The sequence below is a fragment of the Erythrolamprus reginae genome, chromosome 12, assembly GCF_031021105.1.
Source record: "Erythrolamprus reginae isolate rEryReg1 chromosome 12, rEryReg1.hap1, whole genome shotgun sequence".
In the NCBI taxonomy this organism is placed as follows: Eukaryota; Metazoa; Chordata; class Lepidosauria; order Squamata; family Dipsadidae; genus Erythrolamprus; species Erythrolamprus reginae.
Window position 1 is genome coordinate 17,719,174 of NC_091961.1, and position 21,900 is coordinate 17,741,073.

General features: G+C 42.1%; 2 protein-coding genes across 3 annotated transcripts in view; one reads left to right on the forward strand and one right to left on the reverse strand.

The window, feature by feature from the left end:
• Positions 1-2,478: 2,478 nt before the first annotated feature.
• On the reverse strand, positions 2,479-21,789 carry YKT6 (YKT6 v-SNARE homolog). 2 transcript variants are annotated; one of them, XM_070765520.1, is made up of 9 exons: positions 21,622-21,732; positions 19,742-19,836; positions 19,440-19,573; positions 17,065-17,147; positions 15,954-16,054; positions 14,982-15,086; positions 14,675-14,740; positions 11,105-11,206; positions 2,479-5,046 (listed from the first exon to the last, which is right to left on the reverse strand). In XM_070765520.1, exons 3-9 carry the CDS (start codon positions 19,541-19,543, stop codon positions 5,011-5,013), a joined length of 597 nt encoding a protein of 198 aa, XP_070621621.1. In that variant the 5' UTR covers positions 19,544-19,573; positions 19,742-19,836; positions 21,622-21,732; the 3' UTR covers positions 2,479-5,010. The 2 variants fall into 2 exon arrangements, with proteins under 2 accessions (XP_070621621.1, XP_070621620.1); XM_070765519.1 differs by lacking the exon at positions 19,742-19,836 and having other exon boundaries at positions 21,622-21,789.
• The window catches only part of GCK (glucokinase), a 72,239-nt gene continuing 72,070 nt past the window's right edge, over positions 21,732-21,900 (forward strand). Inside the window, exon 1 of the mRNA XM_070765515.1 lies at positions 21,732-21,805. The gene's annotated coding sequence lies outside the window, so the exon portion shown is untranslated. The remainder of the gene's footprint in view (positions 21,806-21,900) is intronic.

Genomic DNA, 21,900 nt, shown 5'->3' on the forward strand with positions numbered 1-21,900 from the left:
ATCCGGATCCTCATTAATTGGAACTCTGTAGGATGAGAGAGAACTCACGGGCCTAGGGGTGCGTGGAAGGAGACGAGAGTGAGATGGCACATTGATGGCCGAGAGCTTGGCATCAATGGCTTTAGATAAGGCAGAAAACATAGATTGAAACTCTGGAGGCAGATTAGTAATGGTTGCAGGTAAAGGTGGAGATTCCCTGTAGGCCTGGGATGGGTCTGGCTCGGAGGGATCTTCCATAATGTCTGGCTCCTCTGGACCTAAGCCCCATAAGTTAGGTTGGGGTCTGTTTAGGTTTGGCTCATCCAGAGAAAGCACAGGGACCCCAGAGGGAGACAGGTTAGAAGCCTCTGGGGGGTCATTGCTAATGTGCACTTGGCCCTGCACCTTTAAGCGTTTAGCTGATTTTTCATGGATTCTCTGCAATGCTTGGTCCCTTCTCTTCTCAGCTCTGGTGGGTCTAGCCATAGTAGGGGCTCCCGAGGAAGAGGAGGAAGAGGCCTGGGGGATATTATCAATTTCATCTCCAGTAGGCCTAACCTCTCTGGGACCTTTAGATGTGCCTCTCTTGGGAAACGAAGTCATGGCCTGAACAAATTACAGGGACAAGACTTGAGCCAAATCTGATAGAAGCTTCTAGGGCAACGTTCCCAAGAGGAAGGGTGTCCTGCTCCTAGGCCCAGGAGCGTCTGCAACTCACAGTCAATCTGGACGGTACCAGAGTTCATGCCAGAGAGTGCAGAAGGGCAGGCCTCACTAACCTTAATCAAAGTAAACCAAGGCACACTGGTTTGGAGGCCTAATCAGGGAGAAAAGGTCTGAGGGGCTCAAAGCTTACTCCAGGGCCAAGCGGTGGACTTACTGGAGCCAGACGGGAAGCACCTGGGCGATCCACAAGGGCCGACAATTACTGGGTACTGAGGACCTTCGCGCCAAAATAAACCGCTCCGATATTTTAAAAACGGAGGGGAGTCTAAAGTCCGGGGGACAATCAAGGGAAGCTTGCTAACAGTCCCACATCGCAGGAGGAAAAAGAGCCCTGTTTTGTTTTAAAATCAATCCTTAGCTTGCCAGTAAACCTCCTGGCCAAGTAGATTTACTTGTAAATGCAATCCGGCGGCAGCGCAAGCAGGGCGTTTTGGAAAAAACTGCAGTAGCTGCACCGCGGCTTCTCCCTTGGCGCCAAGCCCAGTAAGGCTGGCACGCAACCAAGGCAAGCTCTACTAAAAGACAGAATTACATTTTACTTATCTGAATAGAAAGAAGACGAAGGAAGGTGTTTTGCAAGAGGAATGAGCCACCACATGTCCTGCTGGATTGCAGGACCGAGCGAATTCCGGGGAAGGGGCGGATCCAGCAGGCTTTTTAAAGACTAGGCTCGGTCCTCGACGGATTGGACAGCGAGCAACCCACGTAACTGCTGGACCTGCTCTCTCAGTATGGAGAAATGGTCATAAGTAATTTTGTCATAACTTTGAACAGTCACTAAACAAACTTATTAAGTAATGCTTGGATTGAGTAATTTCAAATGAAATTTGTTCAGCCTCCTGCAGGAAATTGTATTTGTGGAGGATCTAAATACACTTTGGCCTACTCTGCCTCTGTGAGAAGAGAGGATTCCCAAGGATTCCTGGGCTAGCTGCACTAGATGCCATTAAACTCCACTGAGAACATAATACTGAATGTAGCAATTTAAGATATTGATTCTTCATTTAACTAAAGACTGATCATTTGACAGATTGCGAAGATCTGCTTGAGTGTCATTCAGCTTCAGGTTATGGTTTCCTTATTTATCACCTATGACCACTGAAAACACTTGGTGGGCATAGCATTGGAACAAGGTACTTTAAGGTTTACATGCTCTCTAAGCCTCCTCAGCTGGATTGGCACAATAAAATATTCAGCTAAAATAAGGTTGTTCCAGAGTTTGGGTGTTGGGGAACTGTATTATCTCATGTGGTGGGGGTGGGTGGGTGGCTCAGCAAGACAGATCTGTGTGCCTATGCAATGAGAGTGAGTTTCTGTCCTCGTCCCAGCTCCTGCCAACTTGCAGTTCAAAAGCATGTAGATGTGAATAGATTAACAGGTGCCACTTCAATGGGAAGGTAACAGTGTTCCGTGGTGTTATGCTGGTCACATAACAGCAGACAAGTCTTCAGATTTCACTGGCTCAATGGCCTTTCAACAGAGATGGCCACCATTCTGCCCCCTATAGTTTGCAACAACAGACTCCAATCTGCAGACTCCTTTACTTTTTACTTTATTGCCACATGAGGTCAGAATTTTTTGGTCATAATAGAAATGGTTGAAACATTGCTAAATACAATATACTTTAATCCACGCATGGAGTTCAAAAATACGCAAATGCATCCAGTTTTTCTGGAAGAATATATGGCAATATTGGAAGCATTTCTAACAATTATACCCTATGAGAAATATGATTCCAACTAAAGCCCTCCCAATAAGACACAACCAATTCTAGATGATCAAGTGACAGCTTTATAGATATATTCCAATAACCAATACATACATTAAGCAATATTTATTAAAATACAATCTTTAGTAAAAGCTTCCACATTAGAAAGGGGTTAGGAGGGGCAAAATAAAGTAATGCACGCAAGTTTCTACAATACTGTACATTTCAAATCGCAGAATGAGGAGAGAACAACCCATTTTCTGTTACAACAAGTAGTAGCGAACTCCCTGCAGTGTTCTATCTACCCTCTTAATCTTTTGGAGCAAAATTAGCAGTCCACAAGGAACTGACCACTGCAGAAATGGACTTTACAGAAAATATGACAGCCCTTAGGTTGGTGCATCTGAAGCAGACATTGGAGGAAGGAAAAGAATTAAGGCTGGTGAATTTCTGGCACCACAAGGGTGCTGCATCAGATCTGCAAATGCAGCCTCTGCACGAATCACTCTTCTTTCACCCAGATGTCTTCCCTCAACAAAAGGCTCAAACCAAGTGCGGCCAAGTTGCCAAGTCCCAGGACGCACCCATCACTCTTCAAGTCAAACAGAAACCCCAGATTTCTGACTTGCTTCACTTCACTGTACTGACCCTAGGTTGACAAATATATATAAACTGCAGGGAAGTTGGAAGTTGGCTCAAGAAGTAATCAAGACTGTTATGCACAGTCTATCAACGGTGCATGACAGACACAGTTTAAGAAAGGAACAATGCAAGCCAGAAATAAGATTTCTTGGAGTCGCATCAGGAACCTTCAACTGCCTTAAATTGCTCTTTGTCATTCTGTCAGTTTGTTGTCTTGGCACTAACTGCTTCTTACTAATGAGCAAGGATAGCTTCCTGGCTCTTTACATGTCTCTTCTGGAATAGAGACAGCTCAGCCAGTGATATCAGTTTATCAACGGGGTTAGGGAAGCTGTGCCCAAAATGTTACAGGTTACTTATCCCGAGCCTATGGACTTCTGTCCCTGTTGGATTAATATATCGGAGGAGTTATTATTCCACCATGGGTAGGTGTGCACAAACATGCCATTGATGGGCAAAAGCTCCAGGTGGCATGTTTTTCCTAGCTGAATTGCTTCACAAAGGACTCCTAGTTGGGGATCAGCTGACTTTAAGGGACATGGTGTGCAGACATGTCCAAACTAGTCACAATAAATCAAAACACTTGGGGAGGAAGGCAGAAATACAAGTAGAACGGTACCCCTGGCCCCCACCCTGCAAAAGACAGAATGAGCCTTAGAGCTGAGACACCACCGACAGAAAGACAAAAGCATTAACATTTCCTACATTTACACATAACCAGCGGAGACGATTTCTCCAACCATAGGAGAATGTAGTCTTGGCCGAGGACATCACAAGACAACACCAAGCTGCGTAGTTGCAGCAACTAACACACTTAGATCCGATACAGGATAGCTCATACTCTACAAGGCTCTGGCATAATGGCTAGTGTAAAACAGCAGCTTATTCTTTTGGGTGCAGTATGTTCAAGAAGGGCTGCTGGTTAAAACCAGGGCAAGTTCACTGTCAGGACAACAGCCATAATACAGAGGGTGACGAGGTATGCCCAGATTGCAATACAACTCCCCATTCATTCCACCTCCTCCTGAACAGTGTAGAAATGGCAATCCATCAGCTAGATGAGTTACCAATTATTGATCAGTAAACCCAACCTAAACGAACTGCAGTGTCCAAGAGCAGCCAAGGAGTTGTGCCACACAATCCCTTCTTAATGAAATCCTGGGTTTGATCAGTGGCAAACGATACCAGAAAAAGAGGGAGCTAAATGCTGCTGTTTATGTCCTTGACAAAAACAAAATTAAGTCTGACTCAGGTTGGAAAGAAATTTCCCACCTAGAATCGGGGAAAACTTAAAAACATATCCATATTAGTTCTAAAACCACATTCCCACCTCTTTGGAATATCTTCTATATTTCTAAGTATAATCAGTTCTCGGGCTGCCTTAGATATCTTTTTTCTTTCTTTCATGCAGAACGCAGAGATCCGTGTTCTCTGAATAATTCTGAATGAGCTCAAACCAGATTGGGTTTTGCTTCACTTCCATAAATCAGCACCCAACATTTTAAGACACAAGGACACTGTGCAATGCTGGAAAAAAGGTATTTTCCAGATGGCCAAACTGCTTATCTTACTCTTAAGTATGTACAATGAGTCTGTTTGTAGTTTTGGAAAGGAGAGCAGCAAATCCCCACACAGGTATCAGCCAATGACCAAAACAGGAATATATGTAAGCACCAGGATCCATTCTGAACTCCCTTTGGGTCATCAACCTAATATCCCAGATACCCTTTTGCCATGAAAGGTGTTTGTGGGGGTTTTTTCAAATAAGGTTTTAATTTCATGGATCTCCAACATGGTATTTCTTGCCTCCAGTGTGGCTCCGATGGCTGAATCTGGAAACAGCAGCTGCTGCTGTAGTTACAGGTAGACGTTGCTAACTCTTTTTCCAGGAGTCATGAAATCAGATCAAATCCAGATAGTCCAAAGCAGGTGGTGAAGGTACACGGTGGATGGAGTCACATGATGTCACAGCATGAATTCTGCTTCCGGGCCTTCCAGGTCAGGAGAGATGGGAAGAAATACACACTTATTACATGAAGTCCTCAACTTACAATAGTTCATTTAGAGACTGTTCGAAGTTACAATGACACTTTTAAAAAGTAATTTATGACAATTTTTCACACTTATGACTGTTGCAGTATCCCTATGGTCATGTGATTTACATTCAGGTGCTTGGAAAATGATTCATATTTATGATGGTTGCAGTGCCCTTGAGTCACGTGATCCCCTTTTGCGAACTTCTGACAAGCAAAATCAATGGGGAAGCCAGATTCACTTAACAACCGGATTATTAATTTAAGAACTGCAGTGATTCACTTAACAACTGTGGCAAGATCAGAAAATAGGCGTTGATTGCTTACCTGAACGCCTCTTCTTGTACGATGAGCGGGCACAACAGTTACGTGGGTTGCTCGCTGTCCAATCCGTTGAGGACCGAGCCTAGTCTTTAAAAAGCCTGCTGGATCCGCCCCTTCCCCAGAATTCGCGAATCCGTAGACTTAGGCTCAATTGTGGTGGCTCAATAATGTTCAACTCTCATGATAGAAGAAAACAGGTTAAAGGAATAACCATAGTTAAAAAAGAAATACAGGGAGGGAAGTGACTGCTGTACCCGCTCATCATACGAGAAGAGGCGTTCAGGTAAGCTATCAACGCCTATTCTCCGTACTGAGAGAGCGGGCCCAGCAGTCACGTGGGACATACCCAATAGATGAGTCCTAGGGAGAGATAACGGATGGAGGACTCTTCTGTCGAAGGCAGCATCCGCTGAAGCGTAAGAGTCAATTTTGTAATGCCTTATGAAAGAGTTTGGAGAGGCCCAAGTGGCTGCTTTGCAGACTTCCTCCAATGGAGCTTGAGTTGCCCATGCAGCAGATGTGGCTGCACTTCTTGTGGAATGTGCTGTGATACTTCTAGGTATGGTGAGGGAAGCTGACTCATAAGCCTTTGAGATAGTCCCTCGGATCCAACCACCTATTACGGTTGAGGATACCTTGGATCCCATGGACCTGGGATGGTAGGCCACGAATAGGGCTTCCAACCTTTGATTGGGTCTCATCTGTTGGATGTAGATTCTCAGCGCTCTAGTGAGATCTAAGGTGTGCCATCTGACCACTAGATGATGGTTCGGGTTGGAACAAAAGGAAGGCAACACAATGTCCTGGGATCTGTGAAACATGGAACTGACCTTGGGTAGAAAGGTGGGGTCCAGGCGCAGGACTACTTTGTCCGAATGGAACTGGCATAAATCCTGCCAAATGGAGGGAAGGTGTAAAGCAGCCCTCGAGGCCAAGGGATTCTGAGTGCATTTGTTGCCTCAGCTCCCGGGGATGGGAACTTGGGAGTAGAATCGAGGGAGTTGAGCATTGGCCTCGGTTGCAAATAGGTCTAGCAATGGGTGACCGAATCTGAGGCAGGTTTGCTAAAACAGAGCCGGATGAAGGCTTCACTCCCCTGGATCCAGAGTCGACTGGGAAAGCCAATCCGCCTGTACATTGAGGACTCCTGATATGTGATCGGCCCCTAAAGACTGTAGATGTCTCTCTGCCCAAAGACCCAACTTAAGGGCTTCTCTCATCAGGGCCTTGCCCCCTTGTCTGCAAATATGACTTTTTGTAGCTATATTGTCCGTGACAATCAGGACATGTTGATTGATGATGTGTGGTTTGAATTGTTTGAGGGCCAAAGACACTGCTCTCAATTCCAGCCAGTTGATAGGTCTGGAAGCCTCCTCTGCTAATCACGTGCCTTGGGCTATCAGGCCCTGGGCATGGGCTCCCCAGTCCGTTAAACTGGCATCCGTGGTGATGGTAAATTGATCTGGGCACCTGAAGGGAGATCCCTTGTCCAGAGCGGGGGAGGTCCACCACGTAAGGGCTCTTAAGACTGTGGTTGGAACGGTGATGAGGCATGCCGAGTTACTGTTCCCTGATCTCTGGAACGGTAACAGAAGCCATTGGAGATCCCTGGCATGAAGACAGGCCCAGGGGATGCCAATGCAGGACACCATCTTTCCCAGTAGGGAAGATAGGGTAATGATGGTAGTCCTTCTCTGAGATCGTTTCTGGGAAATGAGCTCCCTAGTACTGACTTTTCTCTCAGTAGAGAGAAAAACCTGAGAGATTTGAATTTATGATAGCCTCCAGGTGTTGAATAGAAGTAGACGGATGGAGCTGACTTTTCTTGAGATTGATGGAAAAACCATGATCCTGTAGGATAGACATGGTAATGTTGAGGTCTGAGCAGATGTCCTCTTTAGAGGCCCCATGAATTAATATGTCATCCAAATAGCATAAAATATGAATGGGCATGGATTGGGTGTGAGCCGCCAGGGCTCCTAGGAGCTTAGTAAAGATTCGAGGAGCCGAGGAGAGCCCGAAGGGCATGGCCCTATACTGATAGTGCTTGCCCTGGAAGGCAAAGCGAAGGAATTTTCTGTGACCCTTGGCAATAGGGATATGGAGACAGGCTTCCGTGAGATCCAAGGAGACTATAAAGTCCCCTGGATGGATAGCGGCTAAGATGGATGACAAGGAATGCATCTTAAATTTCCTATATTTAATGAACTGGTTTAATCTTTTAAGGTCTAAGATGGCTCTCCATCCTCCAGATGTCTTACGGACCATGAAGAGGATGGAGTAGAAGCCCAGACCTCTTTGGGAGGAGGGAACTGGTTGGATAGCCCTGATAGACAACAGGTGTTTAATAGCCTCCTCGATTCGGAGACGGGATGGAGAGGACCTGGGGGATGGACAAGAAATGAAACGTTTGGGAGGTAGGGAGCTGTTGAAGCCATAAAAGCATAGCTCTAGAAAAAAAGGATGCTGCTGCTGCACTCTTAATAGCCCAGGTATCCGTGAAGAAACATCTTTTGAGCATTTGCTCTAAGCGCTTGTCTTCGGGTTTTAATACCTCCTCTGCTTCACCAGGCATAGCATCCGCAGAATGTAGAGTCTTTACCAGTTCATCAGCTTTAGGACAGACAAGAAGGTCTTCATAAGATGGAGAAAGCTTATATAGTTTCTTGTCTTTAGCTGTGGGATTGAAGCCAAAGGTTGGGTGGTCCCACTGCTTAAGCAGAGCCTCTTTAAACAATTTGGGCATTGGGATGACCTCATTGTCTTCCTGTACCTCCATGAAGTATGGTAGATTTTCTTCAGGAGGATCTGTGGAAGGAACAGATTGTTTATCTTGCCTGGCTAAGCCTGTGGAAACTCTTGCCTTGAATAGAAGAGATTTGAACAGTTGAGATGGAAAAATCACAACCGGGGTTGGAATCTTGATTTGAGATTCCTCCTCTTCTCACAGGCAATGGAACAGGTCATCTTTATCCTCTACGTCCATATCATCGTTCTCATCCTGAGAAGGATCCGAATCCTCATTAATTGGAATTCTGTAGGATGAGAGAGAACTCACGGGCCGAGGGGCGCATGGAAGGGGACGAGAGTGAGAAGGCACATTGATAGCCGGGGGCTTGGCATCAATAGCTTTAGATAAGGCAGAGTACAAAGATTGAAACTCTGGAGGCAGGTTAGTAATGGTAGCAGGTAGAGATGGAGATTCCCTGAAGGCCTGAGATGAATCTGGCTCGGAGGGATCTTCCATAATGTCTGGCTCCTCTGAACCTAAGCCCTATAAGTTAGGTTGGGGGTCTGTTTAGGTTTGGCTCATCCAGAGAAAGCACAGGGACCCCAGAGGGAGGCAGGTTAGAAGCCTCTGGGGGGTCAGGGCTAATGTGCACTTGGGCCTGCACCTTTAAACGTTTAGCCGATTTTTCAAGTATTCTGTGCAGAGCTTGGTCCCTTCTCTTCTCAGCCCTGGTGGGTCTAGCCATTGTAGGGACTCTTGAGGAAGAGGCCTGGGGGATATTATCAATTTCATCTCCAGTAGGCCTAACCTCTCTGCAACCTTTAGATGTGCCTCTCTTGGGAAACGAAGTCATGGCCTGAACAAACTATAGGGACAAGACTTGAGCCAAAATTTGGTGGGAGAAGCTTCTAGGGCAACATTCCCAAGAGGAAGGGGGCCCTGCTCCTAGGCCCAGGAGTGTCTGCAACTCAGTCAATCTGGACGTTACCAGAGTTCGTGCCAGGAAGTGCAGAGGGGCAGGCCTCGCTAACCTTAATCAAAGTAAAACAAGGCACACTGGTTTGGAAGCCTAGGCAGGGTGAAAAGGCCTGAGGGTCTCACAGCTTACTCCAGGGCCAAGCGGTGGACTTAATGGCGCCAGGCGGGACGCGCATGGGCGATCCGCAAGTGCCGGAAAATTACTGGGTGCTGAGGGCCTTCGCACCAAAATAAACCACTCTGATGATTTTGCAAACAGAGGGAAGGCAAAGGTCCAGGGGACAATCAAGGGAAGCTTGCTAACAATCCCACACCGCAGGAGGAAAAAAGCCCTTTATGGAACAATCCTTAGCTTGCCGGTAAACCTCCTGGCCGATGAAATTAAAAAAAAATACAATCCGGCAGCAGCGCGAGCAGGGCGTTTTAGAAAAAAACCGCTTTAACCGCACCACGGCTTCTCCCTTGGCGCCAAGCCCAGTAAAGCTGGCGCGCAAACCAAGGCAAGCTCTAAGTAAAATACAATGTTAAATTTTACTTATCTGGATAGAAAGAAGACGAAGAGAAGGTGTTTTGCGAGAGGAACATGCTACCACGAGTCCTGCTGGATCGCAGGACCGAGCGAATTCTGGGGAAGGGGCGGAACCAGCAGGCTTTTTAAAGACTAGGCTTGGTCCTCGACGGATTGGACAGCAAGCAACCCACGTGACTGCTGGACCCGCTCTTCCAGTACGGAGAACGGGGCAAAACTCACTTAACAAATCACTTACCGTCACAAATTTTGGGCTCAATTGTGGTTGTAAATTGAGGACTACCTCTAGACATATGCTGGTTATGAATTGAGTCATGATTTCATGAACTTTTTGCAGCAGTTGTTAAGAAAATTAACTGTCCCCAATGGATCCTTTGCCAGATACTGAAAAGAAACATTGGTTTCTGACACAAAATAAATTGTACATTAATCATTTGATGATGGGATTCTACAAATGTCAATAAAAACAGCCCAATCATCAAACTTAAAATATGATCATGTGACACCACAGGATGAGGAATAGCTGTTAGAACTTCAACTCTGGGTTGTAAGTAGATCTGTTGTAACTTCTAAGGCTCACTAAGCAACCAGTTATAAGTTGAGGACTACCTGCACAATAAGGAAACTTTGCGTTCAGTAAGAATTGCATTCTACTCAAAGGCATCTTTTACCAATCTTTATGCACCTTCCCAATCAGTAACAGTTCTTTTTAAATGTACATTCATAAATAATAAGAGAAGCAGCAGCAGCAGCAACAATGACAACAATGACAACAACAACAACAACAACAACAACAACAACAACAACAACTGTATTTTGGCTCCAAATGTAATGTGTTACAATTACTATCTCCCTGCATTTGCCCCAAAGGTACTTTTCAAAAGGCAACTGAACTTTCTTAGGTTTTTTCCCTTAAATGTGTTTCTCTTATTATCCAAGAAGCTTCTTCAGTTCTGACTGAATGGTGAGGAATAGAAGGATTTATAATCTTTGCAGTCATCTGGTATCTGAAAGTCAGTTGTTAGCTTCTTTCTGAGGGTTGTTGAGGCCACTTGGGGGATTATCTGTATCTTCAGAGTCACTTGAATCAGAGTGCAAATGGGGGTGGAACTTTCTTGGGGTTGCTAAAAGGAGATAGATGGTGACATATCCCTTTCTGTTGAGGAGGGGGCTGTTCAATTTTAACCTAAGATGATCTCTCTGGCCCTTCTTTCAAACCAGTAGGAACAAAACCTTTTCAAGGGAAAAAACGGGAAAGCCTTTTGAAAAACAACTTTGGGACAACTGTGTCCCGAATAATTGAGAATCTCCTTTGATTCTAGTGGTATTTGATTTCTAGGCCAGTGTCCACTGACTAAAAATACTACATACATGTATTGCCTCATAGAGTAACTCATTGCAGGAAGATAGGAAGCACTGTCTTTATTACAGAACACTGGCCCAAAAATACTTACAGTTTTGTAAAAGGCTTTTGACTGATTTCCAAGAATTTCTGACTTGGCCACTAAGTCGTCCAGTTTCTCTCCTCGTTCTAACAAGGACTCCATTGTATTGTGCTAAATGGGAAAAAGACACAACTGAGAGAGAGATTCCTGATTTAGGAACCCAGCTGCAGAAGAGGCAACAAACATGAGAGCTTATGAAGTGGTGTGGCTATGATCGCTCTGCATTAGCAGAGCTTAATTTCCAAATTTTCCCTTCCCCCACCCCCTCAGCCCTCTTATCAAGCGTTTACAGTAGGGATCCTCAAATCTGTGGGCTTCAACTCCCAGAATTCTCCTGCCACTGTAGCTGGAAATTGAAGTCCACAAGTCTTAAAGTGGCCAAGTTTGAAGACCTCTGGTTTACAGTTTTCCCTTTCAGATTTGGAACAAAAACTTAGGAAGTACCATTGTACTTTTCACATCAGTTGGACCTTTGCCCACATTTGCCTCTTAAGGAGACCAACAGTGGCTTGGTCTAACACTACCATTAAATCCGTTCTTCCACTTAGTTTAGTCTCTGCCAGAATGCTACCAAAGAGTTTTTTAAAGAAATGTAACCCAAAACAAAAATGTTTGTCTCAAAAGGAACAGTTTTTGCCGTCTTACAACACCATCTTTAATACATTCTTCAGCTCCAACTTTGTAAATAGCAATGGCTCAAGCCCAATATTTCTTAGTCACATCCCAAACAATTGCAACTATCTAATACAAATTAATTTTACAGAAGATAATGTTGGAAAAGCATTTGCAACCTAAAACCATCTCTATCCATTGAACCTGATGGTCTATGCACATAGTTATTTCAAAAGCTCTCCACAACCATAACTGAACCTCTAAGTATAATTTTTGAAAAATCCTTCAGGACTAGCATCTTATTAACTTATGGTCACTAGCCACAGTCATCCCTATCTTCAAAAAAGGAGATCCAAGTAAAGTTGAAAATTGCAGACCAACTCTTTATGTTGCAGCACTTACAAAGTCATGGAATCAATCATAAATCAATCCATCACCCTTCACCTAGAAACTAGCAACCCACTCTCTAACAAACAATTGGTTTCAGAAAAAAAATATTCACTAACCTGCAACTCCTACACTGCAAAAAAGAATGGACTTCACAAAGCAATCAAGGTAAATCAAGAGATGCAATTTACATAGACTTTTGTAAAGCCTTTGATCCAGTGGTATACGACAAACTAATTCTAAAACTAAAACCTTATGGCATCTCTGGTCCCCTTCATGATTGGATAACTGCATTCTTGTCAAACAGACAACAAATGGTTAAAATAGGGAGTGCCCTATCAAATCCTGCACCTGTCATCGGTAGTGTCCCTCAAGGCAGCGTTCTAGGACCAACACTATTCATTATTTACATAAATGGCTTTTGTGATCAAGTAATTGTGTTCTCTTTGCTGATGATGTTAAACTATTTAACACCACCAACAATTCTTCTACCCTTCAAAAAGACCTAGATCTAATAACTGGCAACTTCGAATCTCAACCAATAAATGCTCTGTCTTACACATTGGCAAAAAGAATCAGAACACAAAATACAAACTTGGAGGACACAACCTTGTAGAGGACCCTCACTCTGTTAAGGACCTTAGAGTACTCATATCTAGTGATCTAAGTGCCAGTGCCCATTGTAACAACATTGCCAAACAGGCACTAAGAGTTGTTAACCTAATCTTGCGTAGCTTCTTCTCTGGCAATATTAAACTGCTAACCAGAGTATACAAAACATTTGCCAGACCAATCCTCGAATACAGCTCATCCGTCTGGAACCCGCACAGCATATCAGACATTAATACAATTGAGAGAGTCCAGAAATATTTCAGAAGAAGAATCCTCACTCCTCTGCTCACAACAGAATACTTTATTCCAGCAGACTTGAAACTTTGGGCTTAGAAAACTTAAGAGTTATGTTGCCTTCAATGTGATCTATATGTAGTTCATAAAATCATCACAATGTCCTATCAATCATTGAATACTTCAGCTTCAACTGCAACAACACATGCACACAAAATAAATTCAAACTCAATGTAAACCACTCGAAACTCAACTGCAGAAAATACAACTTCAGCAACAGAGTGATCAATGCATGGAATGCACTACCTGACCCTTAGACTGTCTACAGTTGACCTCACCCCATTCCTAAGAGGTCTGAAGGGGTGTGCATAAGCAAGCCATCATGCCTACCGTCACTGTTCTACTGTCCTATTGTCCACATCTTCCTAATATTTTAAAATTAGCAGCAAGAAACTGCTTTCTCTCCCCTAGTGCTAAAATTACAACTCTCTCTAGACAAAGACGATGGTGGGGAAAATGGTTTCCTTGAGGAAGGACACAAAGCGGGACATTCACTGTTTTACCCCACAATTCAAGAACCTATTCTGTAATATTTCATACACAGCACACCTTCTGATCTTAATGGTGGCCTATAAATGTTTGTTCACCTGGATATGGACTGTCTGTTGTTCTTGCATCACTTTCTTAAAAAATATATATTTTATTCCACTTTTAGCATTTGTGAGAAATATTTAATTTCCACTATCAATATCTTATAGTTAACCAGTGGGTCACTTTAAATTTCTAACAAGACAAAATGATTAGGATGTATTTCTGGTTGTGAGCCGCCTAGGGAGTTGGGTGGCATACAAATTGAATAAACAAACAAACAAATTTCAAAGTAACTGCAGTGTAGTAGAAACAATATTTATATTTGAATGTGTCTAATACAAGACACTTATCAAATGCTTACAATCCAATCAATATTTTGATGAAAATTACTCATAGCAATTCTCTCAACTAAATAACTCTATTGCTCCACAATAAATGAAGAATCTCAGGATTTCAGAGGGATTTTAGGACTGAACATGCTCCAAGAAGGTGGAGGACACACTATTGACCAACCACTGAAGATATGTTAACTAGCTACTCTTCTGCAAATATTGCTAGAATAAACAGGAAGAAAGAGTCTGAGCAACCTACTCTGTGCACCGTGTTATCTGCTCATTGAATGGAAATCCTGCAATTGCATTTAAAGCTGAGGAAGGACACAAAATGGGACATTCACTATTTTATTCCACTATTCAAGAAGCATTTTGTCCATTACTGGTATCTGAGCATCTAACCAACAAAAAGGAGGTCATAGATAAAATAAAAATTAGTCATGACCTACTTTTATCTGATTGCATCATGTTTTCATTTCAGCTTGAAAAATTACATGTGATCATTAAGGGATTGAATTAAGAGCTAACCAGTGTCAGGAACACCTAGACTTATATTCACATGTACAAAAAAGTAAAGGAAGTTTGGCTTTTATATAGCATTCACAGCCTCAAAAGCAAAGGATCCTGATGACTTTAAAATAGGATTTGTATTTACTGAGTCTGTACTCCGAATGCCATCCACAGACCCCCATGACAAATAAATCTCCTAAGATTTTTCCCTAGAGTTTGTTTTTTTATATTATGGTCTTGCTTCCAAATTTTACCAGAATCTAACAATCACCATATTAATAGCAAGATGCTGACCACTTACCAGGATAACTTTGGTCTCATCCAATTCGGCTTGCACTTTTGTCATTGCATCGGCATCACGAGGATTCTTAAAAAAAGATACAGATTTTTATTTGTGATGTTCTTGGCATGACACCAAAAATTGTCATTAAGGTGTTTATACAACATTACCATGTAATATTTAGGAAAGGCAATTTATTAATGTATACCAAAGCCATGTAAACTCATGCCCTATTGTGCCCTGAACATTAGTAGATTTTATTATGATAAATATTTATTCTTCCTGCTCACAGATTTTTTCTAATAATTTATATTAATTCCAACCATACCTGATATTTACTAAGGTGCCCATCCAATGCTGTATAGGTTATTGTTGTTGGAGATCCAGAAGGCCAGTCTATCCGATTAACTTGCCTAGAGAATTCATCAAGTACCTACATACAGAATACCAAGAGAAAGCTAAAATCTTTTTATGTAGATTTTCAAAGACATCTTACATTCCTTTGAAGGAATTCTACACAGTACTCCCCAAGAATAAAATTTTAAAAGTTCAGATAGAATATTGGAATTTATAAATTCTAGAATTATAAAGGGACTCTAGGAAATGAAAAGCAGAAAGAGCAAACAGTGATTAACAATATTTCTGACACAGACAGCAATGACTCAGACAATCTGATGCTAATTTATTTATTATTAGACTTCTATGCTGCTCATCTCATTGCGCTGATAATCTACACATAAGAGTTTATTTAAACCCAATTCAGGTAACAGAATTAAATTTCTGAATGCAGTTAGTGGAGTTCAAGTTATTGAAAGTATTCTTCTCTTAAAATTTTCTTCTCTGAGTTTTGTGTCATTTGGGTAGACTTTTTGGTCCTAAATTACTTTCACTGAAAGCAACCTTGAGCATACAAGACTAAAATGAATTTAAACATTCATTTTAATGTATTTTTTTTATTCCACCAACCTCCCCTGCATCATCATACACAGTCAGTCAGAGTGTGTTTATGTAGCAGTCCCAATGGGAGCCTTACTTTGTAAACAACTTTGTTGCTGCTGCTTTACATCTAGCTTATTTCATTTCCTAATTTTGCACAGTCTTCAGAAATTCTAAATGACATTTTACCCTAGGCTAGGCTTGGATTATAAAATATAGTTAATACAAATTACTTTAATGTGATGTCGGAACTGAGTCAGAACTTTATTTACAAGCAATTTTAACTATGAAAGCAACTACTCTGGTGTTATCTTGCAGTCCATCTGTAGATATTCAAATCCTCCCTTCACAAACTGGTATTTACCTTATCCAACAAAGTGAAACAAACCCGGGATGGATATTCATGATCTGCAATTACCACTCCAGCCAAACCATCATTCCGTACATAAACATGGCAGAGGTATTCTGAAATGAAGAATAACATGAAAAATGTATATTTTCCCCATATAAAATTCCACAGCATTGGTGAAAAAGAACCACAGTTATATAGATTCTCCCAACTCCTCAGACCCTTTGTTTGTTTGTTTTTAATTACAAGTTGGTTGAGCTCTTTAAGTCTCAGTCTGAATATAACATTCATTTTGGGAAAAAGAAGAATCCAGCTTCCAAGCAGAAGAAATAGAAAAATTACTGTGGTGTTTACCTATTCTTGGGACCCTGGACAACTGATAAGACTTAATAATCAGTGTGGTGAAGTCTTTGCTAGATTTTACCTTCTTTTCAAAAAGACTCAAACTGCATAAAATTTTTGTAACTAGTAAAACTTTTAGTATTTAATCCGTTGGTGGGACAGAACAATATTTTGCATTTTTTTCTAGTTTTCTTTCTTTCTTGAACTTTTAGTTCTGAATTCTTTTTTCTTCCTTATTCTATATTTGTTTTTACTAGTTTTTATTAGTTTTTACCTTTTTTTTTCAAAAAATATTTTTTTAAAGTAGCTATTTATAAAAAATATTAAACTTTTATGTAAGCTTTAACAGGATTCAAGGCTACACACAATTCATCTTCTATTATTACAATTTATCTTACAAAAATCAGAACATGTGACATGTTTGGATGAAGTAATTCTAACTCAAACTATTAGCAGTGTGTGATGGATTCTTTGACCAAGAGCATTTTTAGAAGGAACCTAACACAAAGGATCCTGTGATGCTGTCAACCAACTTTAATAGCAAACACCAGTTTGCCAGATACTAATATCATATTCACCAAATTCCTAAGAAATTCAATTATTTGATTCAGTTTGACCTAATCATTGAGAAGATTCCCTTAGATTACTTCCAACATGCTTTCCCCCCTTAGAGAGTAGTTGTTATCTACATCTTCTTTATGAGCATTACTCTCAATATTAAGTCCTCCCCGCCCTTATTTGTTTACTATAGTTCTGTCTAAGGCAAACCACTGTGTATGCCTACCTTGTTCTTTTACAGAAGCTCTGCTTCCAAGCTCTGAACGCTCTACTATCAGTTGACTTGTGAAGGTCATAAATTCTTGAACGCTGAAAGTTAATAATTAAAAAAAATATCACAGTCACCAAACTATCTACCGTATTTTTTGGATTATAAGACACACTGTTTAAAATGCACCAAAATTTCAAAAGAGGTTAAGTAAGAAAAAAGGTTTTTCTCCTCCCCGGCCCCCAGGAACACCCTGTAATTTCCCCAAACCATCTCTACACCCCATTTTTTGCAAAAACACCCAATTTTTCACCCATCTTTTTTTAAAAAACGGGACATGCAGAAGATTTGGGAATCTTGCAGGGTGCTCCTAGGGGCTGGGGGAAGACAAAAATGCCGATTTTATGAAAAACACCCATTCTCTCCTTTTTGCAAAAAATTGGGTGCACAGAGGGGTTGGGAGACCTGCAGAGTGCTCCTAGGGTTTTTGCAAAAATGGGTGTTTTTATCTTCCTTCAGCCACCAGGAGCACTCTGTAGTCCTCCCAAACCCTTTCTGCGCCCTATTTTTGCAAAAAATGGGCCCATTCTTCACAAAAATGGGATGCCATAGTGGGACTTTGATAGGCCAGCATTGGCTGTATTCTGTGTATAAGATTTATTTTTATTTATTTGTTTGTTTCATCAAGTGCGTATTAGTGGTATACAAAGATATAACAATGTTTATATGCATGATGCTAGTAAGAGAGAAACATTAGGGCAGGGGACAAAAGGCATGCTGGTCCACTTATGCATGCCTCTTTCTCTTAGGAATCGGGAGAGGTCAACAGTGGATAGTCTAAGGATTACGTTTTTGGGGGTTAGGTGATGATACTACAGAGTCAGGTAGTGAGTTCCATGCATCAACTACTCATCTACTAAAGTTGTATTTCCTGCAGTCACTTTTGGTGCTGTTTACTTTAAGTTTGTATCTATTGTATCTGGTACTGGACCAGAATATCTCCGGGACCGCCTTCTGCCGCACAAATCCCAGCAACCAGTTAGGTCCCACAGAGTTGGCCTTCTCCGGGTCCCGTCAACTAAACAATGTCGTTTAGCGGGACCCAGGGGAAGAGCCTTCTCTGTGGCGGCCCCAACCCTTTGGAACCAACTCCCCCCAGATATCAGAGTTGCCCCCACCCTCCTAGCCTTTCGTAAGCTCCTTAAAACCCACCTCTGTCGTCAGGCATGGGGGAATTGACATGTTCCTTCCCCCTAGGCTTATAAAATTTATGCATGGTACGCTAGTGTGTATGATTGGTTTTAATTTGTGGTGTTTTTTAAAGTAATTTAAATATTGGATTTGTCTTACATTGTATTGCTATTGCTGTGAGCCGCCCCGAGTCTGCGGAGAGGGGCGGCATACAAATCTGATTAAACTTGAAACTATTGTGTGCTCATGTGTTGTGGTTGAAGCTGAAGTAGTCGTTGACAGGAAGGACATTGTAGCAGATGATTTTATGGGCTATGCTTCGGTTGTGTTTAAGGGGACATAGTTCTAAATTTTCTAAACCTAGGATTGCAAGTCTAACTGTGTAGGGTATTCTGCTGGGAGTGGAGGGTTCTTCTAGTAAAGTATCTCAGGACATTTTCTAGAGTGTGTATGTCTGAAATGTGGTGCGGGTTCCAGACAGATGAGCTGTATTCAAAGATTGGTCTGGCGAAAGTTTTGTTTGCACTGGTTAGTAGTGTGAGATTACCAGAGCAGCAGCTACTGCTTCTGCTCCTACATAGCTTCACCAACATATCCACCCTTTTTAAGGGGGGAAAAGGTGTGTCTTATACTCTGAAAAATATGGTATATTCAAATGCACTGTAAAGAAAATACATTTTATTAGCAGCATTAGCCATAAAAATAGTAAAAGCACGTGGCATAGGAGTTGACAAGTCTAAGCTCAAGGGAGAGGTCAAATGCATCATCAGTCTGGAGTCCCTTCACACACAGATACCTAAGTCTAGCCGCCTTGAATTCCATTGATTCTTAGCTACCGCCAATTTGTTTTAAGTGTTGGTAGTTCAGATTTTTATGAGAGTGTTTGTATGCAATAAATCTGTATTCATTTGAACCATTCTGCTTCCTGATTTCTTACACTTGACACATGGATTATTTTTTAAAAGATACTAATTTTTAAAAGCAGCATACAAATCATTAAAGAAACAGTGTACAAATCCATCACAGTAAAATAAGGCCAAAGGGAAATGAGTAGAAAAAAACTAACCAATTCAAATAGGAATTGCAATCTATGTACATCTTGAATTCAATGCAACAAATTCAAAGGGAATGTCAAAGGGTGGTTACAGGAAAGCTTCAAAGGGAGAAAACAAACTGATCCTAAAATGGAGTGAAGTACCTACCTGGATCTCTGGAAGAAGCTAAATGATGAGACATCATAAGCAGCTTTTAGTAAGTGCACTTTGGGATCACCTTTGTAAAGAACACTTAGACTGTAAAGCTTCATCTTTTTATCTGCTCAACCTTTCTCAATAACCTGAGCAAAGGAAAAAAACTATCTTAATAAGTAATAAACTAAAATATTATAAATACAAATGCAAATATGAATTCCTAACCAGAGACCTATCAGCCTTTTACATGGATACAACAGAAAACAAAGGCTAGCAAAACAGACTTTTGTATTAAACACAATGTACTTATTTACCTGAAGGTTTATCTAGAACTTGGGGTGCATGATTGTCCTCTGAATTAAGAATGAAATTACGCAACTAATCTTGATATTAAAGCAGCTGATTCATTCTGGGAAAATAATAGGAAGCGGAGGCGAGTCAGAAATGGCACGACAAACTTGAAGGACAAGTTGCCCGATCTAGTTAGGTGATTTACTCCCAATTCAGGATTTGGCATTTATTCATTATTCAAAATTCATTCTGCCATCTTTGGACCATATTGGTAATCCTTGACTGGATTCCCTTTTATCTTATTTCAATTCCTCTGCATGATACAATCCAATTCTAAATGTAGATGACGGACGGCACTTTTCCATACCAATAGGCTTCCCTTCTGAATTTTCTAACCTGAGGCACCCTTGTCTATGATTTAAACATCACATTTCCTGACTGATTCCTGACTTCTCAGCTGAGTACAGGTAGTCCTTGACTTACAACAGTTTATTTAGTGACCGTTCAAACTTACATCACTGGGGAAAGTGACTTATGACTGGTTATCATAGTTATGACTATTGCAGATCCCCATGGTCCCATGATCAAAATTCAGCCACTTGGCAACTGACTCATATTTATGATGGTCGCCATGCCCAGGAGTCACATGATCACCTTTTGCAACCTTCTGACAAGCAAAATCAATGGGGAAACCAGGATTTAGAAGTTACATCAGGGAAAAAAGTATTAACAACAGTTAATGCAATGACACCTAACCAAGAAAATTTGTCAAATGGGGCAAAACTCATTTAACAAATGTTTCACTTAGCAACAGAAATGTTGGGCTCTGTGGTGGTGATAAGCTAAGGACTACCTGTATGTAAACAGTGACCGTATTTTTTTGGAAAAAAATAAAGAGCAACACTTCACACAAGGGGGGCTAATCCGAAAGAGGTTTGCAAAGTTAAAACCATGTAATTACCTTATAACTTGACTTTACCAAAGAAAATCCAAGAGCAAAAACCCAGAAAAACTCCCCATATTCCAACAGAAAGATGTCAATCAAATCATATACATAAATGTATTTCAACAAGACCATTCAATTTCCATTATTTTCCCCTCGAAGGGTTACCATTTCCTCAATACAGGTAATCCTCGACTTACAACTGTTCAAAGTTACAACTCAATTGAAAAAAGTGACTTAAAACCATTTTTCAGTTACAACATTTGCAGCATCCCCAGGATCAGGTGGATCAAAATTCAGATGCTTGGTAACCGGTTCAAATTTATAACCATTGCTGGTCATGCGATCCCCTTTTGGCAACCTTCTGACATGCAAAATCAACCAGGAAGCCAGATTCATTTTAACAACTAGGTCGCTAACTTATCAACCACAGTGATTCCCTGGCAAGAAAAGCCATAAAACGGGGCAAAAGTCACTGAACAAACGTCTCACTGAAGAGAAATTTGGGGCTCCGTTGTGGTCGTAAGTCGAGGATTACTGTAAAAGGGACCCACCCCCTTGTTGAAAAATGACTCCTTCTACGGGGCAGCTTTCTGAAATGAAGGGCCGTGTTTTACCATAAAATACGGGGATGATGGGCTACTAGTTCGTCTTAGGATTTGTTTTTTCCACGCTCCATTTTAAGGCCCCTCCCAGACCCAGTAGCCAAACCGAGAGGCCGCCATGCCGCCGCCCCCCTCCTCCCTGCCACTCGTCTCCTGCTGGGCCTGCAACACCACCACACCCTGGGCCGCCCTCAGTAAAACCTCCCTCGAATTCCCTCGGGCAGCTGGCTGGGGATAATGGGCGTGGGCGTCCAACCAGCCCGGGAGGTCTCCAAGGCAGCATAACAATACCGGGGTGGGATCCCCGCCACGCTCCCGCCCAGCAGGCCGCTTGGCTTCCCCCGCAAGAACCTACCTCACAACCCGAGGGGAGCCCAGCTCGGCCCCACGTCGCCTCGGAGACGGCTGAGTGACCTGAAGCAGTGATAGAAGCGGAAGCCGGCACGCCCTTTGACCCCGTGACAGAAGAGCCGGAAGAGCTGCCAACTCGACGGCCGGCTCTGAGCCATAGAGTTACGAAAAAGGTAGAGCTAGGAAAGGTAAAGAGTCGCCTCGCGCTGCCTGCTGCCGCGCACGCGTCTGGGTATTGCTCGGAGTTCTTGAAAGGGTAGTATGGTGTGTGTAGGTGGGGGGG